At 37.4% G+C, this 26,573-nt stretch overlaps 1 protein-coding gene across 1 annotated transcript in view; it reads right to left on the reverse strand.

Moving 5' to 3' along the window:
* Ntng1 (netrin G1) overlaps positions 1 to 26,573 on the reverse strand; it is a 344,033-nt gene that overhangs the window by 58,140 nt on the left and 259,320 nt on the right. Inside the window, exons 4-5 of the mRNA XM_059266124.1 lie at positions 20,863 to 20,889; positions 738 to 905 (exon numbers count right to left, since the gene is read on the reverse strand). Of these exons, the coding sequence (XP_059122107.1) occupies positions 738 to 905; positions 20,863 to 20,889 (195 nt within the window). The remainder of the gene's footprint in view (positions 1 to 737; positions 906 to 20,862; positions 20,890 to 26,573) is intronic.

Below are 26,573 nucleotides of genomic sequence, written 5' to 3' on the forward strand. Positions count from 1 at the left end.
AAAGGAATCAACACCTGGTCCTTTCCAGGTGAGAAGAATTAGTCATGGAGGAGGGATCTCCCACCCCAAGACCCTATTTTCTAGGGCTAATCTATTTTATAATCTAACAATTTATAACCAGAAGAAGTTTTGAGAAATTACTCTTCCTTTGGGGAACAATAGAAAAATCCAGTAAATGGAATTTCATTACTGTAGATGGAAAAGGTAGGCAAACTTCTGCATTAGGACTTGCTAGTAGCTTTCAGTTCTTAATGGCAACATTTTTATTACCAATACTTGTAGATCATCAATTATGCGTGGGTCTCCATCCCAAAGTTTCATATCTAAAATAGTTACTTATAATTTTAAAGGTTGAATGTACAATTTGAGGCAATTAAATCAGGTCAAAATTTATCAGATTTTAAGATTTCATGCAAAAAATAAAAAGAAATAAGGAAGAAAGAAAAAAGTAAAGAATGGAAAAAGAAAATCAGACTATTCTTCATCTCCTAAATATGATTTCTCATGACATCATCTTTAATGTAACAATATTAGGATTCAAATTCTAACCTCTCCCCCCACCAAATATGACTTTATCCAAATGCAAATGAATTTTCAGTTTACTTCAAGGATATTTGCTCCATTGATGATATTCATTCTGGCTCAGCTCTTTTGCAGATCACCAGCTTCTCCACCCTAACCAGATCCCCATAGCTCCAAAGGCACAGAACAAAAGCTGAAATCGTAATGGAACTGACCTATGCACACATTCTCATCGTCCAGCTGTGCAGAAGCATTTCTGAAGTAGCCCAGCCTGCATAACTCACAGTGCTGCCCTCTAGTGTTGTGTTTACAGCTCACGCAAATGACTGTGTTTAGCAGATCGATATAACTGCACCGATTGGAGTGGCCGAAGCATTCACAGTCTTGCAAGGAAGAACAGAAATGTATACAGAATGTATACAGCAGCAGAGAAATAGCACGCTACATGCTTGAGTGAAATGAGGGATGGAGAAAGGATGGCAGAATGGTATTACATATATGGGAACCAACACAACACATGGTGACAACAGGTGGTTGTGACCGGCATGGAAGTAGTGGTTGTTTCAAGCAGGATAGAAAGGTCGGACAAACACCACTAAAGATTGTTAATTCTTGGCAGACACGATGAACAGAAGCATTTGCAGGTGTACACCTTTTAAAATTTGGGAAGGCTCAGTTTCAACTGATGCAAAAGTCTAATTTTGCACATGAAAAACTTTACTGACTTTGCATCATTTTTCCTTCCATCTTTGTAATCCTAAAAAGGGGGAGGGAAGCATATGAGCGGCAGGTGTGTGGATCTGCTGATTCCCATGGCTCTTCTGTCTCACTACTTTCTTTTCTTTTCTTTCTTTCGTTTTCTTTCTCTCTTTCTCTCTTTCTTATTTTCTTCCTTCCTTTCTTTTGTTTAAGGCTTAGGTGGGGCTTTATAGACATCATGGCAAGTTCATAAGGGTTGAGGCAACTACATAATTCTTAATTTTGTTTTTCTCCAGTGCTAAGAGGAAATTCCTTTCTTGTCTCTTTCATGTCAAATACACATGATTATGTGTTATAGAAAACACAAAATACAGGGAGATTATTTCTATGGAAAAACACTTAAAATTTCCTTCACTCAAGTTTCTTACTATGTCTAGTATACCAAAGAGGAGTCAAAGACTGACTGTACCTCAAATTGTTTTTCCCTTTTCTCTATAGAATGTCAGAGATGCCCGCGAGGCTATAGGAGTGATTGCAGGATGAACTAGAGAGACATGAAGAGGATGGGAGCCGGTGGGGAGTGGAGAGTCCTTAGATTTTTCTCTCTTGCATCTCAACAAACACAAGAAATTGCTTCAATCTAATTCAACCTTTAAAAAGAAATGGTAAAAGACAATGCCTTCATTGGCATAAATAACTATTTAATAACTCATAAAATTGGGAGGGACAGTTCTGTGGGAATCAAAATATGGGGATTTTCCCAGCTGATATTTATAAGGAAAGTGAGCTATGATTTTGCAAATGGTGGTTGTCTATAAATACTCATTTCATTATTGTCTTATCTTTTATTTTACCCAATAAAGAAGCTGAATAAAGTTACTATTTGAACCCATTCATTCATTCTTTCATTCATTCAGTATTTTATAGGTGCTAATTTATTTTTTAATTTACATAAATCTTTTAAAGAAATATAACACTTTAAAGATCAGAGTAAAAATGAATATATAAATTAAGATAGAATAAGGAGAGGTGACATATACATACATATACATATGCATACATCATTATATACTATGTTTACTGTGCTTCCACTTATCAGAACAGTGTAGATTTGTTGATCTAAGATTTGCTTACTCCAATAGACATTGGGATCAAGGTCAAGATCCTGGTGGAAAGAAATCCAGTTGGCTAGAAGCAGAGGAGGACACAACACGGGAGGTGATGAAAAGTAGAAGAGAGCCATGACAATGTCAGTAACTCGTTGAATCTAGTTGCTTAAAAAAGAAGCAGGATCAAGGCAGGAATCTGGAAGCCATGTGGCTTCCTTTACTAGAAATTAATTATATAGATGTGTACAGAATAGGGCTGTGGATGAAAACAGGGAAGGACCAGGAGGAAGAAAAGGACGGAGAGAAAAAGGCTTTCGAACTTCAGCCTGAGAATGAAAGGATAGAAGTCTATTGTGTAGGTAAGAAATGCCCCATCAGTTACAACACTACCAATAGCAGTCAAGTTACACATCTTGAAGTGAATTACTTTGGAAACAAGTTACCCAACCCACAATACCAAATTACCCATCACAATATGTGATGGCACTATTTGTGAGTTCTGTTTGAAAATCAAATTATTAATTTCATAGGAGAGTTGATAATAGTTATTTAAGAAACCATAATCTGCTACACATATACTATTATAAACATGTTTCCAAAGGTAAGTAGATATTAAAAATAAAAGATATTCTAGGAAATAAACTAATGATAGCTTGATTTTTAAAGACTTTTCTAGACTGGTTCTGAAATCTTGATAAAGCTGCCTTCTCTGGCTATAATATATTTGAGAATATAAAATTAAAAGAGAATTTCAAAGTGACTTGGAAGACACTGGAATAATATATAGATAAAATACTTCATATACATATATCAATTATAACTGTATGTGAGTTCATTAAGTTGTATAGAATTTGGGTCTTGTTAATTTTGGTGTGTGATATTTTAATTTATTTGTAAATATTTTTAAAATAAAGTATAAAATTATACAAAAAGAATAACTCATACATTATTATTATACTGTCCTATTATTTTTCAGGGATCTATGAATTTACCATCCTTTACCATCCTTTACTTTTCCTACTCAAGCAGAGTCCATGAATAATCTCTAATGATACAATTTGAGTTGTACTCTTGTATTAAGAGTCCCAAGACAGGATATTAACTGTTTCTTAATTCCTTAGTTCTTCAAGTCACTGACCTACCACATCTTCTTGTTTTATTTCTTGTGAATCATAGATTATATGGTACTTTCTTAGAATCTCATTTTCTTCTATAAAGCCTTTCTCTCACTCAATCTCCTGGGAAAACATCTTAATGATTAAATCAAATTATCTACCTTACCATGCTGAAATGTTAGCAGCCACACATGGCTGGGAATATATTTCCCAACTGTTTTGAAATAAGTTTCATTGAAGTTTATACTCGTTAACTACAGTTGGGTCCTCTGGGTTACCACTCTATGTTGGATCTCCTCCTTCCACACCCATTGTTTTTGTGGTTATTTTATACATTTGCTTTTCGTCTTCACATTTTAAATATCTCAGAGTTGAAGTCCTTGGAGCTTTATGGTCTTTAGAGGCACCATTGGTATTTTTAAGAGTTAGAAATCTATCTATATGTAGATTTTAAAACCATCTGTATGTAGAACACTCCAAAACACTATTTTCCATCCTTAACCGACTCCTTAGTAAGAGAGACTCCATTCAGATACATATCTTGCACTCAACAACCTTTCATCATTTCCACTAGGACACTTAACTAATATCTTAACTTGAAGATGTTTGAAACTGAGCTGTTGGGGTCCCTTCCTAACCTTGCTGCTCAGCAGATGGCTCCATCTTAAGAAGTAACAACTACATCCTTCCAACTACATCCATTCTTAGGTTGAAATCCCAGGGTTGTCCTTGGTACTTCCTTTTTTTTTTCTTTCCCTACAACCAGTCGATGAATTGATCCACCTGGCTATGCTTTTATATTTGTGACAAAGCTGACCTCTTAACACCATCTCTGCCATCTCATCACCCATCTCAGATAACATCACCCTCATTATTGTCATCATCTCTAAGGTGCTCTTTCAGGCAGTGAGAATGACCCAATGAAAACTCATATTAGACCAGGCTACCCCACTTCTCACAGTCCTAATGGTTTCCTGTCTCATTCCTAAAAGAAAGTTCCCTGATTCTCAAATTTACTGGCCTTTGACTTCCTCTTTCCACTTTGTTCCTCACTTGTTGCAGGACCCCTCCTCAGGGCTTTTAAAACACAGCAAGCACATCTCAGGGACTGTATTGTCTATCGGCTAGGTTAGACAGATTCTTCTCCAGACATCTCCTCAAACATTATTCAGTACTTATTTTCCCACCTATGTCAAATCCCAGGTGAAAGAAAATTCTCTTAGCACTTTATCTGAAATAAGAGCCCCTCTATTTAGACACTCTCATCTTCCAATTTCTTAATCCTTTTTGATGTTCTTCTTAGCATGTATAACATCTGAATATTGCATTTTAGAAAGGTCTTACTATACATTTAGCACAAACGTGTGTATAAACCATGTCTTCTTTGTTCCCAGATATAACCACAGAACTTAAAGCATTGCCTGGCATATGCTAATCACTCAGTAATTCTATTGAATGAGAAAATAAATGAGTGAATGATGATCCCAAAGCAACCTCCCTTGGGAGACAGAGAAAACACAGAGGAAAGTTATCTTTAAATTTATTCTTCTACCATTCAAATCCCAAGAGAGTCTGACTATATCCTGCACATTATGCAGTTTAGAAAAACAGCACCACACAATAAGATATAACTGAGTTAGTGATTATATTAGCTGAGTGAATACATCTATGTACAGACCAGTTTAGCAGAAAAAAAGCAGATTTCTGCAAAGTGTTGTGCCTTTATGTTTTTAAATTTCAAATCACATTGTAATGTATAATATAACAGGCATGTGTTATTACTTCTGTAAACAGAGCTGGAGTTTTTAAAGCACACATACATGACTACATGATGTGAGGGAGCAAGCACAGGCAACAAATTTATCAAGATTCTCCTGTACCAGGCACCTTATGTGAGGAGGTAAAGTGAAAGAGGTTGAGTCATGCATGAGTGTGATTGACACTCAGAGCCAAATACTTTGTTGAGTTGGTCCCGCCTTGCATTGTAGGAAAGTCAGAAGCATCCCTAGCCTTAGAAACAGTAGAAAACCCCCCAATGTGCAACAATCAAGTATGTCTTCCACCATGGACTAGTGATCTACTAGGAAGATATTTACATCTACAATTATGTCTAGATCTATAACATACATGGTATATGTTCCATCCTGCAATGTGCTTATGATAATGAGGTACTTATTTGTGGCCAGTTAGGACTAGGGCAGGCTAGAGATGCTTCAGAGAAGGAGAGAGCTCATAGTTGGTTTTCCATGGCAACTGAGGCCCACACCCCTCTGAAGTTTTCCACAAGGTTTCTTCTGACTGAAACTGGCTGTGGAAGACCTCAGCAGATAAGAATCACAGGAAAGCAAACAGTTGGAGACAAAGTCAACTGAAGAAAAATAATGTCAGGAAGAAGAGCAGATTGCATTTTCCTTCTATGTCTTCTTTTTCCTTATTATCTTTGTAATTATAATATTACATTACCCATGCGACTATAACAATGACAACAAAATACACTCTAGGTGTATTTTTCTTTTTCAAACAAGGAAAGTCTATTCAAATCCAAAGCTGCTGAAAATTCATTTCAGTCATTCACATGTAAAGGAGTTGGGAAAGTCACTTTAGAAAAAAAGGCAATGAAATAACAATTGTGGGAATTCTTTCCCCTTCATTGAACTAACAGTGTGACACTTCCTCTGAGATCTTTCTCAAGCTGGCAATAAAGAAACTCTAGAATTCTCTTCATTTTTCTTCACTCCACTCTGTCTTGCCTCCTTATATAGCTACTGAGCATCTTCTGCACATTTGTAGTGATACATCTCTAATAGTTGGCTTCTTCATGCTTCTGAAATGTGTTTGCCACTAATTAGTGCTCTGACCTCAACAAACTAGAGGATACAGAGTTGAACTCATGTTAAGAGGCCTTTTGTATATTAAGTGTAAAAGTGAATAAAAGGGCATCAGTTCCCTCTGTCTCCTTTCTCCTTTATTTCTTTGGTTTCAGTCCATAGATTTGCATATCTTGGATGGGGAAGCTTTCTACCATACCTGTAATGACTGCTGTCTTAGAAATCATAAGCCCAGATCAACTTCTGATATTCTGAACCTACAGCAGGTTGGTTCCTACTTATTTTCTCAAATTCTCAGTCTGGATGGATTTCCCTCCAAAGGGCACTCTCAGTATTCCCAATTCAAAGCACATCTTGAGACATGAAGATATAGTTTAAACACTATCATTTTCCCTTTCCCATTTGCTGACCAACTTTCTCCTTTTCCCTATATGCTTCAAATATAAATTCACCATTGACTGCAACTTTAAAAACGGTAGAAGAAAGCTCTCCTGGTATTTTACCAAGAAGATTAAACCAAGTTCAGATTTTTGTCAAGAGATGGTTCATGGAAAATAAAATAAGAAACAAGGAAGAAGACATATGCCCAACAGCAAAGACTGGAAAACAAGACACACCTGTTACAGAGGACATTTAAAGGAAATTGGTGAAGAAATTAAAAAAGGGTCTTCATGTTTCCTGAAAAATCTTCATTCTGTGAATGACAGATGCTAGCTGGAGTGGGCCATTCATGACTTACAGATGAGCTACTGCCCATTTTAATTTAAAGAAGGTGACAGGACTATTACTTTAGAACATGATCAATACTTAAGACCAGATCTTCATGGATATTTTTTCACATTCATTAGAAACCATGTTTGGAATCATAAACTCTAAGGCATTTCTTTTGTCAAAAAATGAAATGGGCACCATATAAAGAGTCTGCCCTCTGGCTTCATAAAAAGCACCATTGAGACCCACTGCCAGTGGCCTTTCTTGTTTTCAACACAAAGGAGCATAAGTGTTATGCTCAAATTCCTGATCTTCCCGAGAAACTAAACTGTTATAGTTCCTACTCATACATTAGTTTTTCAGAAAACAAAATTTGCAGCATCTTTAAGTGCAGTTAAGTCTCTGAGTGAAGCCATTTTTCATAGATATAACATTCTCGGTCCTCACTGATGCATTGGCTGGAATCAGTCAACATGCCTCACCGATAAGCTGATGGGTACACTTCACAGATATTCCAGATTCATACAGTGCAATGTTTCACAACACATAACACCATGAGATCACTGTATGAATCCAAGAATTCCTACCTCGCTTGTGGTTTGCAACTTGAACAGAAGAAACTGTTGACAAAGCTAATTTGGGAGCAACTGCATAGGTTTAAAAAAATGAACAGCAAATTAGAAACAGTGAAACGTTCAAACTGTAATTAATACCTTATTACCAACCCATTCTGTGGAGCCCTAAGTGAAGAGACTATTCACATATTTTCTTCCTGGGAATCTGTTGCAATTACAAGGAAGGCATCTATTTGTCTGAAAATGGTTCAACATTGTCATTAGTAATAAAGTTTAGAAGCTTACTTTTTAGGGGGAAGGAGAAATAGCATTTAAATCAAGAGTCCAGTGAGCAAAGCTTATCCTCATTACAATATGGATGTTAGGATCCCTGAATGTCCGGCATCACAAGTAGCTGTTGTATTGTTGGGGTAATGAACAATATCAATGCCTCAGTTTATCATGTCTCTCCGTCTCTCTACATATGAACCAGCTAAACCATTTGTTGTTGTTGAACTCTCTAGATGTCAGTTCAAAGTCAAGTGGTCAACTATTCAGCTGTATTTGATCTCAGAGGCACCTTGACCATGGATCCCTCTAAAAATTGTGGGTTTTTACCCCCTCAGCGTGTACTGTTTTTGTGCTGTGTACTTTGCTAATGACAGGGTTGTCTTCCTAAGGAAGCCTGCTGTTTCTTTTCCAATTATTCGTGATGAGCTGCTTGGGTAAATAACAAGAAACAGAATAGAGGCTGAGGGTCTTTGTAGATGTTGGCAAGAAAAATTATAGTTCCACAAAAGTGGCCTCTGCTAGACAGAATGCCTTTCAAGTATTTCAAGTTTAAACTCTTAATCCAGCTGTGTTAAATTTTAAAGCAGATTCATTTGAGCTCCTTATCCAAATCCAAAAAGTACAATTGGCCTTCTGGAATGACAATCCTGAAAGTTTTGGTTCCAAGACACCAAAAACATAGCAAAATGATTAAATGGGTCCATTTCAGGATTTGAAGAAAGCATAGTCTCACTCGGATCAAAACTCAGTGAGGAGAAGTACCAAGCCTTAGGTCCTTTCCTGCATATTTGTTGCACTTCTGAATTCAGTGGTAAATACTGTGTGCCATTTCAAAGATACTCCCAGAGAACATGCCAAGGAAAAAAAACCCGCTACCCCTGCCCTTTCCTCAGAGAATTATATTAACAGGGAGGGGCTTGATCTGTATTTCTTTTTCCACATCTGTACCCAGAAACTTGAAGAAATTCATTTAGAGCAGATGATTAAGGTAATTCTATTTGCTAGTAATATATGTATCTAGGACAGTCTCAATTTCATCACTGATAGTGGACTGAAAATGCAGCCCTTCCAATTTGACTCCTCAACAAATTGCTAATATATTTTGTTTTGTTTAGTAGCTATTTCCTGGTTCCTCCTTTTGCTCATTTCCTCCTCCATCTGTATTCATTAGAGTTCAAAAGGAACATCCTGTCTAAAGCTAAGGAAGGCAGAAGTCAGTGATGAGTGTTTTATTTTTGGAGAAAGAAGGCAAAAGAACACTGCTTTCTATTTGAGATAAGCGCCTATTTATATACAAACGCATGCACATACAGGCGAGATGTCAGTGTGAATCTAACATTACCCTGCAACTTAAGGAGTTCATCATCCATTTGAAAAGTTCTATTTCTACATAATCCTACTGTCAGTTTCCTCTGTCCCATTTTCCTGCTTCCCCTTCTCTCTACTCTCCCTCCCTCCTTTCTCTCCTTCCTTCCTTCCCTTCCCTTCCTCTCCCTTCTTTTCTTCCTTCTTTTCTTCCTTCCTTCCTTCCTTCCTTCCTTCCTTCCTTCCTTCCTTCCCCTTCCTTCTCTCCTTCTTTCCTTCCTTCCTTCCTTCCTTCCTTCCTTTCTTCCTTATGATGTCATTAGCCATAAAATAATTACTGTCCTTAGAACAGACAGAAGCCAGGTATGTTTTTTTTAAAGCCAATAATAACAACAAAATGAATGTTCATTGGTAAAAGAGATGGAGGGATAATCCCAACAAGAAAATTTATTAGAATGTGTATGTATGCATCATCGTAGATATGTGAGAGAGGAGAGAGAAGAGAGGTAGAAAGAGGGAGGGAGGTGAGGGAGGGAGGGAGGGAGGGAGAAAGAAAGAGTGAGAGGAAAGAGAGAGAGAGAGGGAGAGAGAGAGAGAGAACACTAAAATTTTCAAAGTCAATATAGAGCTATAGTAAAAGAAAGCAGACCTGCTGGGAGATTCAGTGCTGCCTTAATCTATTTATCCTAACCCTCAAAACAATGGAAGCACCTGTGGGTTACTTAAGAAAAGTGAAAAGGGAAGGAAGGAGTTCGTGGTGCCCATTAACTTTTAAGATTTACACCCATGCTGTGATGACAACTAAACTCTAGGCTTTTCTTGGGAGCCTGTCAATATAAATTTGTTCAAGACTTACAAATTCTGTGCCATCTCCTCCCGCCCACCCCACCTTTACTGCAACATTGGCTGGACAATCTTTGTATTAGGAAAAAAAGATGCAAATTATGATTTGTTCAAAGACAAGGCATTCATGGTAATGCTCTATTTAGTGTTAAGATGGTATGTAGGATTTTTTTCCCCAAACATGGGATTTTTCTCTCAGTAGGAATTTTAGACGCTCCTACCTTGTTTTGGGTTAGAAACCTCAAGGGAAGAAATATTCGGCCATATCCTATTAAACTTTGGAGGAGCTGCATGCATCGGGAAAAATCAGGGCATGTTATTTTCAACTATGATGTCATTTGGTCCAAACAAAAATATATCTCTATGGACAAAGACACGAACCACACACCTGTTTTTTAAACTTGGCTGTGATGCACTTAAACAAAACATGACTTCCACACCAAACAAGAGCAAGCAATTGACGACTCCCAAAACATTGAATGGACATTATTTATATAGCTACTTCTTTAACAAAGCTTTGCATTTACTTTGGAAATAAGTAGAATGTTCTTACACAAATAACCAAATAGGGACTTCAGCAATCCAAACTGATATGTAAAGTTGGAACCTGAAGCTAGAAGATAACACTGAAGAAATCATTTCTCACTTGAAGTTTCCACTCTACCCAATTTATATTTACAGATATGAACTGGTTGCATTAGTCTTTCATGAGAGATTCTCTGTGGTATGTTTTAAGTGTGAGCCATTATCTCTGACAGGAAGTGGATCTATTTTCTGTTTTATGCATGCAATTTCTCAGAGAAAGAAAGAAGAGATCACTGATGGTTCTTGCTAAAGCACAGCACAAGGGTCCTCCAATCACATTTAAGCCTTGTATGTATACCAATACAATATTTTCATGATGTTTTTGCCTTGAACTACATTTGTAAAGTACTTGTTATAAACCAGAAGTAATCAAGGACATGTTTTTTGTTTGTTTGTTTGTTTGGTTTTTTTTGAGACAGAGTTTCTCTGTGTAGCTTTGGGCCTTTCCTTGAACTCACTCTGTAGCCCAGGCTGGCCTTGAACTCACACAGCTCTGCCTGCCTCTGCCTCCTGAGTGCTGGGATTAAAGACGTGCACCACCACCGCCTGGCTATGACATGATTTTATTTAATAATATCAATTCCATTTTAGGTCCAGAAGGGAAGGAAAGAAACCCTCCACATTTAAGATATGATGTTCTGAATCTGGTAGTTTTGTTAAGTAAAGAAGCTATTTCATGACTGAATCTCATTCATTAAAGCCAGCTCAGAAACACATCTTGTGTATCATCCTTTGGGATCACCCAGTCCTCAGGGCAGCTGTGACTCTGTCCTGCCTCAGCACATTACTGAGGGTGACCCTGACTTCTCATTGGTAATGTGGACTGGAATGAGTTTTAATAATGCTAGTTAAAATTTTATAGATCTACTTTTTGTCTCCCTGATTAGATTGGATCTCTTCAAAGAAGGACAAAGCCTTTGAGAGACCTGCAGTAAGTATCTGATAATTGAGAAATTGATATCAAGTGGCTGGGCTACTGTAAACAGGTATTATCAGATTGTTTCCTCCATCATTAGATTATAGCAAATATAATGTTCTAGCAAGACATAGAACTTTCATATTACTCTGAATAACTTGTTAGGAAAGCTGATCTCCCAGACCCATTGGTGCCACCGCCCCACTGTCCTCTGCTTTCATGCATGTGGATGCCCAAGCAAAGAAAACCCTAGTTAATATTACTACATCTATTAAAATCTATGACTAGAGAAAGAACGTATTTCTCTGCCTTTGTATCTGGGCATTGTTAAATAACCAAACACTTGGTAACATGTATGCCAAATACATGGGTGATCCATCGGATGTTGATTTTCATGTCACCATTTTGACATTGGGTAGGTACTGAATTAGTGGAATAAGTCTAATGGCTTTTGATGATCAGCTTTGGGGAGTTGTATCTTTACATTTTGAGAGAATTAGGCCAAAATTGTTTTTTTTTTAAAATACTTCAGTTAACTAGCTTGGTTTTTAGTTAGTCATATTATTAGTACCAGATTTAGTTATAAGTTTAGTGAGAGGCAAATAAAGGCCATTGGTGGGGGAACTATTGATAACTGTAATGGTTAGTATTTAATGGCTTTGTCTTGACGAAATAAACACAACCATCTAGTTTGTTACTCTGTCAAAAAACTTTTATGAAGAATTTTAAGCATTTTTTTTCAGACATGATAGTGCATGCCTATAATCTGAGCACCTGGGAAATAAAGACAGGGAAGTTTTCATGAGTTACATCCGAGCCTAGGCCGCCCAGTCAATCCTAGGCCAGCTGCAAGCTATGAAGGGGAAGTCTGTCTTAAGGAATGAAAGAAATTTAAGCAACTTTCTAAGTTTATAAATAAGTTTTAGCAATTAATTTCATGAATTAAATTTTATTCCTTATTCAAATATATTAAACATCTACTATGTTTTAGGTTAGGTATTTCCTTAGTTTTTGTGATTTTTTTTTTCTGGAAATTTGAGGTTGCAGTTTATTCTTTCTTGAACGTAACAAAAATGGTGTAGATCATTTATTTGACCTGCATGGGATTCTCGAGGTGGACATAGTTATTATCTGTTCTCTACATATATTTCTGCATAGAGTATCATTTACCTCTGTATTGTGTCACTTAGATAGTTTCCTGGGCAAGGGAAACAATTGTTGTTGCCTGATAATGTAATTAGAGAATTTTCCCCAATAGATGTTGTTATGTAAGGTTGCTAGCCTTCCTGAATGATGAACAAGTCCTTATCCAATCTTCCAATGGGGCAAATAGTATATGCTTTTTTTTTAAGTAGTAAAAGCATCCCAAGAAATCAGTATTAATATATGTGGCTTCCAAACTTTAATATCTGGTTACTGTCTATTCATATATGCTTAGATATTTGGCCAAACATGTGATTTTTTTTAGAAAACTTGATATCTCATCTTATATTTTAAAAAATACTTTGTTTTATAATTGCAAGGTCAACTTAGAAAGCAATAAAAATGATCATATTACTCTCTCATTCTTTGGCTTCTCTTAAGATCCTGGCATTAAGTTAAATATTCAATAAATACTAACAAATATTTAATCCCTAAAGGAAATTAGGCTCATTGGAAAGTATACAGAGACTATAATTGAGACAAGTTCCATCTTATCAAATCCAAATGTAATGACTCCTCTGAGAATTCTTAGCCATTGGGCTACTTGTTACAAGCAGATAAACAGTGCAGATAGCACAGTCTTATACTACACCAAAAGACCTTGTATTGTATTAAGAAAACTACTGCAGATTTATTGATTTTATTTTATTCCCCAATCAGATAGGAGAATCTCTAAGTCTCAGAGTGGTGCTTCATTATGAGGCAAAGGGCCCCGGGAGTCATAAGATGAGGAATTCAGTCTCAGCTGTACCACTTAGGAGCTATCTGGCTGTTAATTTGCCTGAATTCCATTTTTCTTATACTTAGGCAAAGATGCTGGAGAAGTGGTCTCCAAGATTTCTTTTAGCTGACCAGTTCTGTCACTCCAGCGGCTCCCTCATGGCTTAACAAGATCATCCTGAAGTTTCCAGAAGCATGAAGCCTATTGGGATGACACGTTTGCCCTTTAGAGTTCTCTCCCTAAGAGCGAAGGACTTCTGCATGCTTTGGTTGTGAGTCTTGTCACTACCACAGTAACTCCTTCATCTGAGTTTAAAAAGCACTGCTGGGGAGAGAGAACCATTTGCAGATGGTCAAACACTCAGGAATAAACTTCTGTGACACTGGGTCATATGGGACAAGAGACTGATGTCTTGCTATGCTAGCTCCTTAGCTGGAATTCATAGGCTGCCTATGTATATGATAAGGAGAATATAACATATACACCACAAAAGGCTTTAAAGATAAGCAATATGATAATATCTGCAATATCCATAGGTTACAATTATCCTATTTTTATTTTTTATTTCAAATTTTATTTTTTAAGAGCCTAGAAAATAACTATTTAGGGGAAATTTATATAAAATATGGTACATATAAACAGATCTCAGACTGGAACTCAAATTCTACCACTTTACAAGTTCTTAACTTCTCTAAGCCTAAGTTTTCTCATTGGTAAGATGGAGAAGATGGCGTCGTGTGTCATGGAAACTGCATTGCAGTGATCATCTGGTAGCTATCAACTCTTTTCTATTTGTGATTAGCGTGTAATGGAGATCAATAATATAGTATAAATGTTCTTCCAGACTCAAAGTACAAAGAAGAATGTGCTCCCCTATTCTTTTTTTTTTTTTTTTTTTTTTTTTTTGGTTTTTCGAGACAGGGTTTCTCTGTGTAGCTTTGCGCCTTTCCTGGGACTCACTTGGTAGTCCAGGCTGGCCTCGAACTCACAGAGATCCGCCTGGCTCTGCCTCCCGAGTGCTGGGATTAAAGGCGTGCGCCACCACCGCCCGGCCTATTCTTTTTTTTTTTTTTTGTCTTCATTTTTCCCAAAGCAAATTCTCCTGACCTGCCTGAAGATCATTAAGATGTAGCTTGCTCTAGAGAATAATCTGGTTCTAGACTGTATCAATGGTTCTATACTAGTTCTATACTGTTTAGAATAAAGCAAATTATCTCCCAAACTATGACAAATATTAGATTTCAACCTTTCACAATATAAGGATGGTAATTTCCACATTTCTGTTTGGAAACCCATTAGCTTAGCACATGATTCCGATAAGCAGTTTTTCTGAATTCTTTTTGTTAACAAAACCCTTGTGAAAAATTGTAAAACAATTTAGTTGTAACACTTGAAATCCATTTTCATGAACTGGAAAAAAATTATAAACTCAGAATCTGGAAGAACATTTTTTTCTCGACTTTATGCCCCAAGGGAAGGTCTCTGCACTATAAACTGAAAAGAACTATGCTAGAATTGGTAAAACTGACCACCTATTTCCGACACAATAGTGAATCAAGCTGAAAAGAAATCTTGAAGCAGAAACTAAAGAGTTTTGACTTACATAATCATGTTTTGAAGGTAAGATTGCCTTAGACTATTACATCCCATGACATTCACTAAGCAGAAATGGAAAGTGAGTTTCATTTTACTTGTGGACAGTCTTTAAGGACCGAGTAAACTGACTGTCCTTTCCAATTAAGGAGAAAATTTACTGACTTTTTCTGGAATATTCATCACATACTATCTTGTACTATGGTGTTTTAAATAACCGGGAGGCTATTTCTAAGGCCATGGTGAAGGTTTAAGGCAGGAGTTGGAAACTAGACATCATTTGATTCATGTGTAAGATGAAGTTAGATGAGTTGGTCTTCAACTATATTAACAGTACTAATGTTAATATAATATTTTGATTCTGAAACACCACCATAATATGAGCTGGTACTTGAAAGATGCTGGTGAACCATTATTAAACATGTGTCCAAGGTAATATGGAAAATTGGGTGGAAATTTTTATCACAGTCCCTTTTTGTATTTATGTAATAATCATTGCTAGTGTTACTTGGGAAATCTTGAAATAGTACTATTGATGTCCCTTAAAAGTGTCTTTAGAGGGTTCAAAGCTCTTCAGGAGAAATTCTCTTGGATCTTATCTTGCGGTCTTCACAGATATCAGCCTACTTCTGAGAAATGCAGCATCATTAAGCTGATGGGAAAGATGAATTTAATGTTATGGTAGGAGGACTATCCTTGAGATGACACAGTTACCTGTATTTTACTGCAAGCAACTATTTCAACAGATAAACAGGTTGTTTTATTCTCACAGAGTCTATGGAAGCATCTTACATGATTTGCATAGCCCACATACTGCTTTGTACTCTACAACAGCCCAACATTTATGTACTTGCACTCTGCTGTGTATGCTGGGGAGTTGTATGATGGTAGAAGAAGCACATGCTTTGATGGGGTTAGAGTTGGTGATCCTTTTTCCTCATTCACCAAGCTTATATGTTCTGCTGACAGCACAGTGAAGTGCCAGCAAAATAACTTCCATTTTTCTCCAAATTCTGTTTCTTTGTGCAGAAATGGGTTAATTCAGGGATCAAGGGGTTTCTTAACTACATAGAAATAATCTTAGCAGGAGTCAATAAATCCAGATTTCTTTTCCTTTATGTAATCGTTTCCACTTCATTTAATGCTGTGATGTTAGCTAGACAGTCCTGCTCACAGTACATTGGGAAAGTTACTTGGCCACTCTTAGTCTCAGATTTACCATTTGTAAAACAGAAGTCTATAGAAACTTGGGGGACATAGCCCTATAATTCAAATCACATATCTATGTATAACTTATCCAAAGAGGTGGAATGGTCAGTTGGTAGGCTACCCATTGTTAATCCAAGAAGACTTATAATCCAAGAAAACTTCAATTGGCACACTCTGAAAGGGGCTACTGCAGGATAGGGATTCACAGTAATCAGTTTGAGGGTTCATTATAGGAACCTTGGTATATCTTCCATCTAGAAAACATCTTATCCTACAAAGACAACTAGCAAAGGTAGAGATTTTAGCTCACACTTAAAAAGTGAATTGACATTCTAAAATTGACGAGGTGAAAGTTAAAACATAAAAAGTCAATTTGCTCAAGATGGGCAATTGTTGTCGATAAAAATTGGTAAACCTCTCAAATACTTCTTGTAAGTGGAAGATTATTACCCTCTTACTGAAATATTTGATTTTTTTTCAGGATTAAAAAGGCAGCTATGTCTTAATGTTCATTCAATTTTAGGATAACAACAAAGGTTTCATGAATATGAAATGCTAGTTACACAAATATGAAATGGATCTGTGATGAGAATACTGGGTACATGATAAACAGTCCCAAAAGGCATTACACCTGAGACCTTAGCTTTCTTCCTAGAACATCAGCAAACAGTTCAAAATTAATGTAGCGCACCATGCAATTTGCCATGTTGCTACACTAGCCTGATGATTTTTCCCTCATTACATAAAATCTAATTAGTTAAAGGGCAATTCAATGGAACTTTTATTTGGGGGATTTAGAAGTATTAAAACAAGGGGGAAAATCAAACAGACACTGCAGCTCTCTGAGTAGAGTGAACATGATTATTAATAACCCTTGGGTGGGCAAATGATTAACCTTGTTATTTTTCCTTCTCACCATTCAAATTTATACAACAAATTATCACTGCACAAAAATATTTGGATGCTGTACGGAAAACAACTTTTACAAGGTCTCCAACTGGCATCAAATGTTCTCAAGTATGAAAACATCTCTGGGCTTTCTCAACAGGCTGATGGATCCCTGCAGGTAGCATTTCCCTTGTTTAATAGTCCTGCCAATTAAATCAAATTAGAGATGAATTTTTAACTCTGTGATGAAGGCAATGCTCATTATAAGAGAAAACAGGAGAATGAGATATTTCCCTTAAGTGAATTGTTGTTTCAAATTTAATAAATGGGCCATGGGGGAGGGGGATGTCAAACAGCTCCATCACTGTTATATGCTTTGTATACCATCGCATCAGTCAAATGAAAGTTATTTAGGAGAATAATCTGTAGTATGAGTTGCAAACCATCTATTTCCCTATTTTTCTTTTGTGTTTATTTAAAAATTCCAAGTATTTTTAAAATGGACTTTCTTGATGTCATATTTCATTCTCTGGAGGATTTACCTTTTATATTTGACTAATCTATCATCTGCCTTTGTAAGAAATAATAATCGCCCCCACAAAGCTATTAAACATTAGGACAGTTCTTGCCAGCCTAATTATACTCCTTATAATATATTATTTAACATGATTAGTTCAACTCTTTGTGTTGCTGGACTGAGAATTAGATAATATATGTTAGAAGGTAATGATTAAGTTCTCACTATAAACAAAAAACACCCACAGTAAACCATCTATTAATTTGGATCATCAGCATCAACAAATGTTCACTTGAATAAAATTGTAAATTATATGTATATGAACTGCTGTCATATGAGGTTAAATAGAAACTGGTCACAAAGCTCAAATGGCTACAGATTGATTTGGGGATTCATTAATTGCTGACAGTATCATTAGTTTTTTTTTTTTTTTTTTTTCAGCCATGAGTGAAAGCACATGAAAAAGACTGAGTTTTAGATCAAGTGCTCTTGGAATGTTTGAGGAGCCTATTTCCTAGTAGATAAACAGCAGCAAGTACAAATAATCTTAATGGCAAATTTGTTTTTAAAATATTTTTAGCAGATGATCAGAATGGATAGCCACTCTGTCCATGTATCTGAATCTTAATGCTGATGGTGACAATATGAAATCTATATTGAAGTCTATTAGAGCTAAATGCTCCAGTCATTATAAAATATAGCATATGCATATGAACTTATGATTACAAGCATCAATATTTTACATTGATAATATACATCATTTATTTTCCACAAAAAAATACTTTGATGGTCAGAGCCTCATGGGTGTTTCATTTGTTACAATGGGATCTTCCTAGACAGCCATTGGGATTGTATTCATTGGTTCCTTCTTTGGCATGAAGAGAGAAGCCCTGGAAAATGCCCAGACCTAGCTAAATATCCGAGCAGCTTCCTCTTCTCTCTCTCTCTCTCTCTCTCTCTCTCTCTCTCTCTCTCTCTCTCTCTCTCTCTCTTTTTGTTTTGTTTTTGTTTTTGTTTTTCGAGACAGGGTTTCTCTGTGTAGCATTGCGCCTTTCCTGGAACTCACTCTGTAGTTCAGGCTGGCCTCGAACTCACAGAGATCCGCCTGCCTCTGCCTCCCGAGTGCTGGGATTAAAGGCGTGCGCCACCACCGCCCGGCCTCTTCTCTCTCTTGTATCTTGAATTCAACTGCCCATACCCTCTGCACCTTCTAGGCCTGGCAATGAATCATCTACTTGTGAATTCTTTCCCTGTGGAGAAGAAAAGAATCCACCAGTGCACACAAGAAGCACTGTGCAAGGCCACAAAGAAGGAACTTGCTAATGCCATTAAAGACACGTGGGAGATAACGTGGTGTTTTACGGTGTTATCATAAATCTCTTTACCTTAAAAGTCAGGCAACAGGCAAGCTAGTCATGTGTGATACTGGATAATCCCTGAATACTCTTCCAGCTTATTAGAAATTAAAACAAAAAACAAACAAACAAAAAAAAAAAACAAAAAAAAAACACCCATTGTGCTCTAAGGTGCATAGCCAGAAGTATTCAGACTGCAGACTATCGTTTTGAGTCATAGAGTTTTTGTCACAGATATTAGCAGTAAAATTTTCTCAGGTTCCTGATAATAAGGATTAGTACATTTTCCAAAGGAACAACACAGCGTCCTTTCAGGTCACCGCTGATTTCAAAAGGTAATTGTGCAAAACAAAATTGGAATTTCTTGATTCAATGTGTAAAAGGTCAACATCTGCTGATGCTCAAAGATGGGGAATGGGGTGGAGGCGGCCAAATGAGATGTGGAGTGAGCAGGTACAGTCAGAGGTCCATGCAACACACAACAACTGGCTCCCAGAACAGAAACACACCCCAGCACCAAAGAGCTGCTTTTCTACTCATCCATTTCTGAAACTCTGGGCATGCCAGATCACAAGAGCCCCTCTGGTTCCCTCTGCTTTAAAATTGCTCAAGGACAGTTGTCAAGGCCTGAAAGGAGCAGGTTGGGCTACACACGTAGACAAGTGCCAAGCACTGAAGCAGAAATATTAGAGCTGAACATGCTCTTTGGAAAGGTAGCCCCAAGACTATTTTTGTGAGATCACAAAGACAGTGCTGATATTGTGAGTCTGTGTCAAAATGGATGTCAATGCTGCTTCTGATTGTAGAGCAGCTGATTTTCATGGCTTTCAACATGTCTAATGCTAAAATATGCTTTTGATGAGTGACCATCATAAGGACCAGTCTTCTTTCCATTTACAGTCCTAACTGAGCTTTCCTTAGTATTTTATTTTTAAACCAGTGAGTCAGTAATGGCTCTAAGGTTTTTGCCATTGAATATAAAGGGCATGCTGTTAAAAAAAAAAACTGTGTGAAATTATGTTCTGAAACAGTATCATACATGTTTGTAATGAACATTTCCAGTATTAGGTAAGGCTGCACTAATTCAGACAGGAAGAAGAGTTGCAGCCCGAGCCTCTTGCGGTAGCTGGAGATGCTCAAAGCAGTGATGTTAGAAAGGGTTGTCCAGAGAGTGGAGGGAAGATTTCTCTTCAGTTGCTTGGATTTCTACTGAGAGATTTTTTTAGGAAGTTTTGGTCCCATATATATATATGTGTGTGTGTCCCTTTCTTACCAAAGAGAAAACAAAGGACTCCAGAATGAACAGACCACTGTAATTCTGGAGAGAGGAGTGGGCAGTGTGCAAACTGATTGCCTTTAATTTCTCAGGATGATTAATGATCATAAACCCACCTCTTTCAGGCCTTCACAAAACCTACATTTTAATGCATTAGAAAATTTCCTCCCTGGCTCCATGGTGTTTTCCTTGAATTTTAATGAACACACTTAGGACATTCACGGACTCTCATTCTCTGCTTCTCTCAGTTACATTAGAAATCCAAACTTGGTCCTACAGAGAGAGTGCAATCTGTTGTTGGTTACTAAATATGAAATAAGACTGTATATAAGATGAGATGTATTTATCTAAGTAGTTGCTTCTCCGTTCAGGTCTCTGTTCAGGTAGCCTTCATGTACTGAAAGTCATTAGGAGAGTTGGCATTGCACATCTACAAAAGAGCCATGCACGGGTCACTATTTTATCTGTGTTCCCAGTCACTTGTCCCTAAAACCAGAAGGAAACTCGAATTCCCGTGGATAATGCTCTATTGCATCAGAAATGGACATAAGGAAAGAGCTCTGAGGGGCTGCACAACAAAGCAAAGCTAGCCTAGGTTGGGTTTGGTGATTGTTTTACTTACTACCAATACTGGAAATGCTGGGGATACCTGCAGAGACAAAACAAAACAAAACAGTGAGGAACTGTTAGCTATACATCAGGTGACATCTTTAACTTACTGTAAAAGTCTTAGAAATGTGACACTTGGTGACTCAGATGATCAGAAATTAGTACAGAAAATTTACATAAAATATACGTGTATATGTATGTATACACACACTGCAATCTTTTGCATTGATTCTCGAACTCTTCAGCTCATCAGAATTGAAAAGTTCATGTCCACCTTCAATCAGGAGTGCAAGGATGCCTAGTGACTTCAAACATTTTGTGCTTATTTGTAAGGTTAATGAATTAATTCTATATGGTTTGGAGCAGATATGAAGCTAGGGTTTTGATCTGACCACACTGCTGAATATAAGCCATGTGCACTGGGTCTCTTTAAATCTGTTACAAGGTACATACATTAGCTGCTGAAAAATCATTTGACAGTTTATTTGATTAATTTGACATAGTCATCCTTTTTATTCCTCTTTTACTTGTCAGATATGTGGATTAAACTCTGTAATAGAAACTTAATTGAGCAGAATAATTCAAGAATACATTACATTGTTCATATTGATCATGGACTTCACCGATTATTCAGCTGCTCTTTGATTCACAAGTCATGGTAAGTTAGTGAAGCCATTTCAGAGTTTGGCTTGATGTCTTAGAAATGTGGACACACCTTAAGTCTGCATCCACATTATGATTCTTACCAACCAGTATAGTACTTTGGCCAAGTCTCAGCAGCCAGGACATCTAAATCTGAAGGGTGGATCCAACTCCTAAATCCTTACGAATCTTGAGCAAGTTTCCTATAATCTCAGTGCTTACTTAGTTTCCTGTCTCTCTATTTGTTGTGGAAATTATATAAACTGATAGATGGGAAGCATCTATACCATTATTTTGTAAGTAGTGTTCTTGCAATAGTTATGCTTACTGTCTTAGCTTGCTCGTAAAGCAGGTCTGTGGTAGATATTGCTGATTAAATATCAGGGATTTACCTCCTGACACCCAGTTTATGGTTTCTGTATGGGTGACAAGGAGATGTAGATCAGGCAGTCCTGAGTGAGGGGCCTGCATTGCTACTACTGACTAGTTAGGTGATTTTTAGCTGATCCAAGCCTGTTTCCTTATCTGCAAAGAGGCCAATCATATCTAATGCATTGGGCTACTGTGAAGATTGAACAAGATAATCCTGAAGCATGTCTGACCCAAGGTATGCAACCAGTAAGTAATAGCTGTTAATGAGTTGGTCAGTCATGTTCTTCACATCGCTGAAATGTGCTCACAGGTAGAAACTGTAAGAACTGTTAAGCTTCTATTTTAGCACTAATGTCCTAACAACTGCCCTCTTCATAACTGAACTGATCACTGTACCTTTTTTTTCTGAGACCTCTAGCTTTGTAGCCTTTAAAAATAAAGCTTTATTTTTCTGTGGCAATGTGAGAAATGGAAGACTATACGATAAAGGGTTATTATTATGTATTTAAAACCCTGGAAAGAAGAAAGGATAGAGTCTTTTCAGTTATCAGGTACACAAAAGATCTCTTTATTTTAGATGCTTGGAGTTTACTTACTTTGTTATTGTGATTTTTGCATTGTTTGTACATGTGTATATGTGTAGAGGAGGCACTTACTCCGGCCTTCACATGTAGAAGGTCAGTGTTCGGTGTGGTGTCTTTCTCTATTCCTTCCCATCATATATTTTTTAAGACAGGGTTTCACATTCAGCTTGAATCTCACAATTTTGGCTAGACAGATTTGCTAGTTGGGCCTTGTGATGTGTCTGTCTTGTGCCTGCCCTCAGTGCTAAGTTTACAAGCATGTGTCACTGGGTCAGTCTTTTATGTGGGTACTGGGGATCCGAACTCAGATTCTCAGGCTTGTGCAGCAAGCACTTTGCCTGCTGAGCCATGTCCTCGGCCCCTAAATACTTGGAGTTTATAGTAAGTACTTCAGCTTAATTGCGTATTTCTGTTCAATCACAATTGGAAAACTAAATGTCCGTATTTCAACTCTCTCCTATGAACTGAATTTAAACTGAATGTGATTTATGCAAAGGATAGCTAGGCTCTGAGCCCAACACTTTAGTCAACTATCTCTACTGCAGTGTGACATTGACTTGGTACTGAACCCCCCTTTTTTTCCATTTTTGCAAATTCCCCACTGAGTGAGGTGTGATGGCAGCATCATAATTTTAGTCTCAATTGCAGAAGCTCAGAATTTCCTTATGATTGAAAACTCTTCTCTCATGCAAGGCACTGCTTGCTTGTTGCAATCCATCAAAGAGAATGGAAGTTGAGATAGCAGGGAGAGACTCTTCATGTGTCTTCAAACTTCCACGGAGGCAGAGGGCCATGCATAAATGCAAGGTGAACTGCTCAGGGAGTTCCACCAGACACAATAATAAACAAGCTTGCGAGGCAGCTTACAGCAGCGCTTGCTTCTGTAGAATGCTTCAGAAAGATGCAGAAGTGTTTTTGGTTGTGTTCCTTTGGGGCCACAAGTACAGGAGAACCCTATTCATCCCAAGTTTTCACACAGTACCAACTATGACTATTCTGAGAGTTTATTTCCCTCATGAAGATGCTATTACCTAATGCTGGGTGCTTAGAATTCAGGCTCTTCTTCATTCTGTGCCTTGTTTTTTTCTTTTCTTTTCTTTTTTGTTTTTTTGGAGGTATTGCCAGATGAGTCATTCTTCATTCCATGTCTGTAAAAATGGTTATTGCTCAGAAAAGATTTTGAAATTGCTCATTTGAATAAAAAATTTTGAAATTGAATATATCTGAACAGTAAGGGATGTCCATTAATTTATTTCCAAGTGCTATTTTCTCCTAATGGTTCATACTTTAATGTCAAAAGCTCCTTAATTTTCATTGTTTGTGGACAGCTGAAGAACTTAGTAAACCCAGTGCATCCACTAGAAAGACCACATGTAAGCTGTGAGAAATGCTTTAAGAACTCAAAAAAAGAATGCAGGAAGGCCTAGAAGTGGAAAGCTGGTGTCTTCAAGCTCCATAAACTCGAACCCAGGGATTTGATTCCATCTTACAATGGCCAATGGAATCGTAAGTGATAGTATGACTCAGATTGTGTTGGAAGAAATTGTCTAGGCACATGTTGGCATTTTTTTTTCTTTGAAATGCTCCCTATAATGTGGTAACTTTTGTGTAAAGAATGTTTTATCTTTGAAACTGAGCTCATAAATGTTTTCTTCCCTTCTTTATCCATATTCTCATGTTGGCTGTTTTCTCTACGATCTCATAATTCTTTGTTCAGGCTTCCATGATGGATTTCTCCACTTTTCTGCAATTCAGTTGTGTTTCTCTGAGAGCACTGATGAAGCAAGTCCACTTCCTTTTCCTTTTTGTGTCCCTCATATTGTTTTGGGACAAAGTATGATACAGAAAAGTTTCACAAGACATCAGTGTATTGGTTCTGGGGACTGGAAATGTGGTTTCGTAATGCTTGGCAAGTGCTTACCATAGGGCTGTTTTACAGCCTTCTTTCTACTTTATGTCTTGTGATAAGGTCTCATTGAGTTGTTCAGTCTGATTCACTCCATGCTCCAGGAAGACTGTGGTGATATTTTATTTGTGCACCCCAATAAAGCTTATCTGAGGATCAGAGGAAAAAGCTAGCCACTACATTAAACATAGAAGTCAGGCAATGATAGCACATGCCTTTAGTCATAGCATTTGGGAGACAGAGATTCATCCGGATCTCTGAGTTCAAGGCCACACTGGGAACAGAGCCAGGCATATTGGCTCATGCCTTAAATTTCCAGCACTAGTTACCATAGAGGTCTGGAGGTCTGTACAGACAGACAGGAAGTAATAGAGCTAGGTGGAAAGAGAAAAGTGATGTAGCTGGGTGGAGAGAGGAAGTGAGACGACATGCACAGAAAGAATATAGGTGTGGGTATACAGGAAGTAGGTCTCTTTTGGGCTGAGGATTTCCAAGTGGTAAGAACATGGCTGGCTTCTTTCTGCTTCTCCGATCTTTCAGTTTCTCCCCAATATCTAGCTCCGGGTTTTTTTTTTTTTTATTAATAAGATCATTTAGCAATTCATCTTACAGAAGACCTTTATTGGCAGAACCAATACCGTGACCCCCCCCCCCCCCCCGTCTCAGGATTCCAAGTGGTTGTGATCAAAGATGTAATAGGAAGAAGTATTAAATGTACTGATTCCTCTCACCACTTTGCTATTCATGAAACTCACTGGGTCAAGTCCAGCGTTGTGCTCAACTGAAGAATTTGCCTGACATTGAATGTCTGGCCTATTTTCTTTCTAGTTTTTTGTCCATCTCTTTTATTTTAATTCCCATTTTGATGCTTTCGTTTATATTTTCCCCTAAATTACCTATGGGCAAATATAGTTTTTTTTTTTTTTTTTTAGGACACATTAGGAAATTTAAGAATTCGCCTTAATAATAAGCATATCACCTTAACGTTTAAAGTTAGATATGAAATTGAACTTCTTCATTTGAAGAACTTGAAATTTAGATATCATTAGCTTTAATGATGCTCCAGAAAAATAAATAGATGTAGTACATAATAAAAATACACTAACAAAGAAGGAAGTGGGAAACCATCACAAGCTAATTCTCAAAGGCTGGTAAAGGTTTGAGATCTTAAAGGGATTTAACAAATTGTCGTATTCAGCCTTTCATTTCACAGAAGTGTTGTAAGGAGCTGCAGACACCCAAGCTGACTCCTTCATATGCAGCACTAGAGCATGTGAATCCCAGTCTCTTTCTGAGCAGTGTAAACGCATCCTGGGAAAAGAAAATGCAGTTGTTCATCCCTTCCTATTCCCACATGTCTGTTAATCTTTATTATAATGGAATTCTGCGGAAAACAGAGACAAGAACGTAATAGAATTATATAATGTTATAAATAAAGTGATATTTTCTTCATTTTCAAACTGTTTTTTTTGGCTAGCTCTTTCTCCATCAAGCAAATTGCTAAAAGGTATGTAACTAAGCTTAGAGAAGTCAACATGGTGGAGATCTCAAGAAAAATAAATACCCAATCTGCAAAAGCAGAGTAAGTCAGTGCTAAAGCTGTAATTCCTGTGAGAACCAATGGCAGGCTTGCAGCTTTCCATCATGAGGGAAGCAACATGATAGGATTTGGTGTGCTTCAGAATGCAAGTAAAAATTACCACTGTTGTGATAGATGATTTGAAAAACCCATGGAGTAGGTGAGTAGATCATCCCCCAGTCAGACTGCAGCCACTGGGAACACTTAGTCCTAAAATGCCATAAAGAAGAGGTCAGGAATGGTACAAAAATATTCTGCAGACTCATTCATATTCCAGAGTAATTGCTTCAGTGTCTTCCAGTCTGAGTCGCTAGTCCAAGCTGTTGTTACTGAGAAGTGTGGGGTGTTGTCTCCCAGGAACTTAAAAGTGAGGGAAATTACATTGCCATCACAAAATGACACTCTAGAATTCTCGTGTAAATTATCCAAATTGAGAGTCAATGTCACCTTCCTGTCACAGGAGGGCTCTGGGAATAAAGTATACAGGGCAGGCATGAAAGAAGTGATATTAACCAGACTTCCTGTATTAATGTATCTGAAAAATGGGAGAATAAACTCATCAAAGGTGGAAAACCCAGGAAAACGGATCACCTGAAAGGCAAGGTGGCATTATGGTGTCATTGCTGCCTCAGGAAGAAAGG

Source organism: Peromyscus eremicus, chromosome 6 (genome assembly GCF_949786415.1).
Source record: "Peromyscus eremicus chromosome 6, PerEre_H2_v1, whole genome shotgun sequence".
NCBI classification, from domain to species: domain Eukaryota; kingdom Metazoa; phylum Chordata; class Mammalia; order Rodentia; family Cricetidae; genus Peromyscus; species Peromyscus eremicus.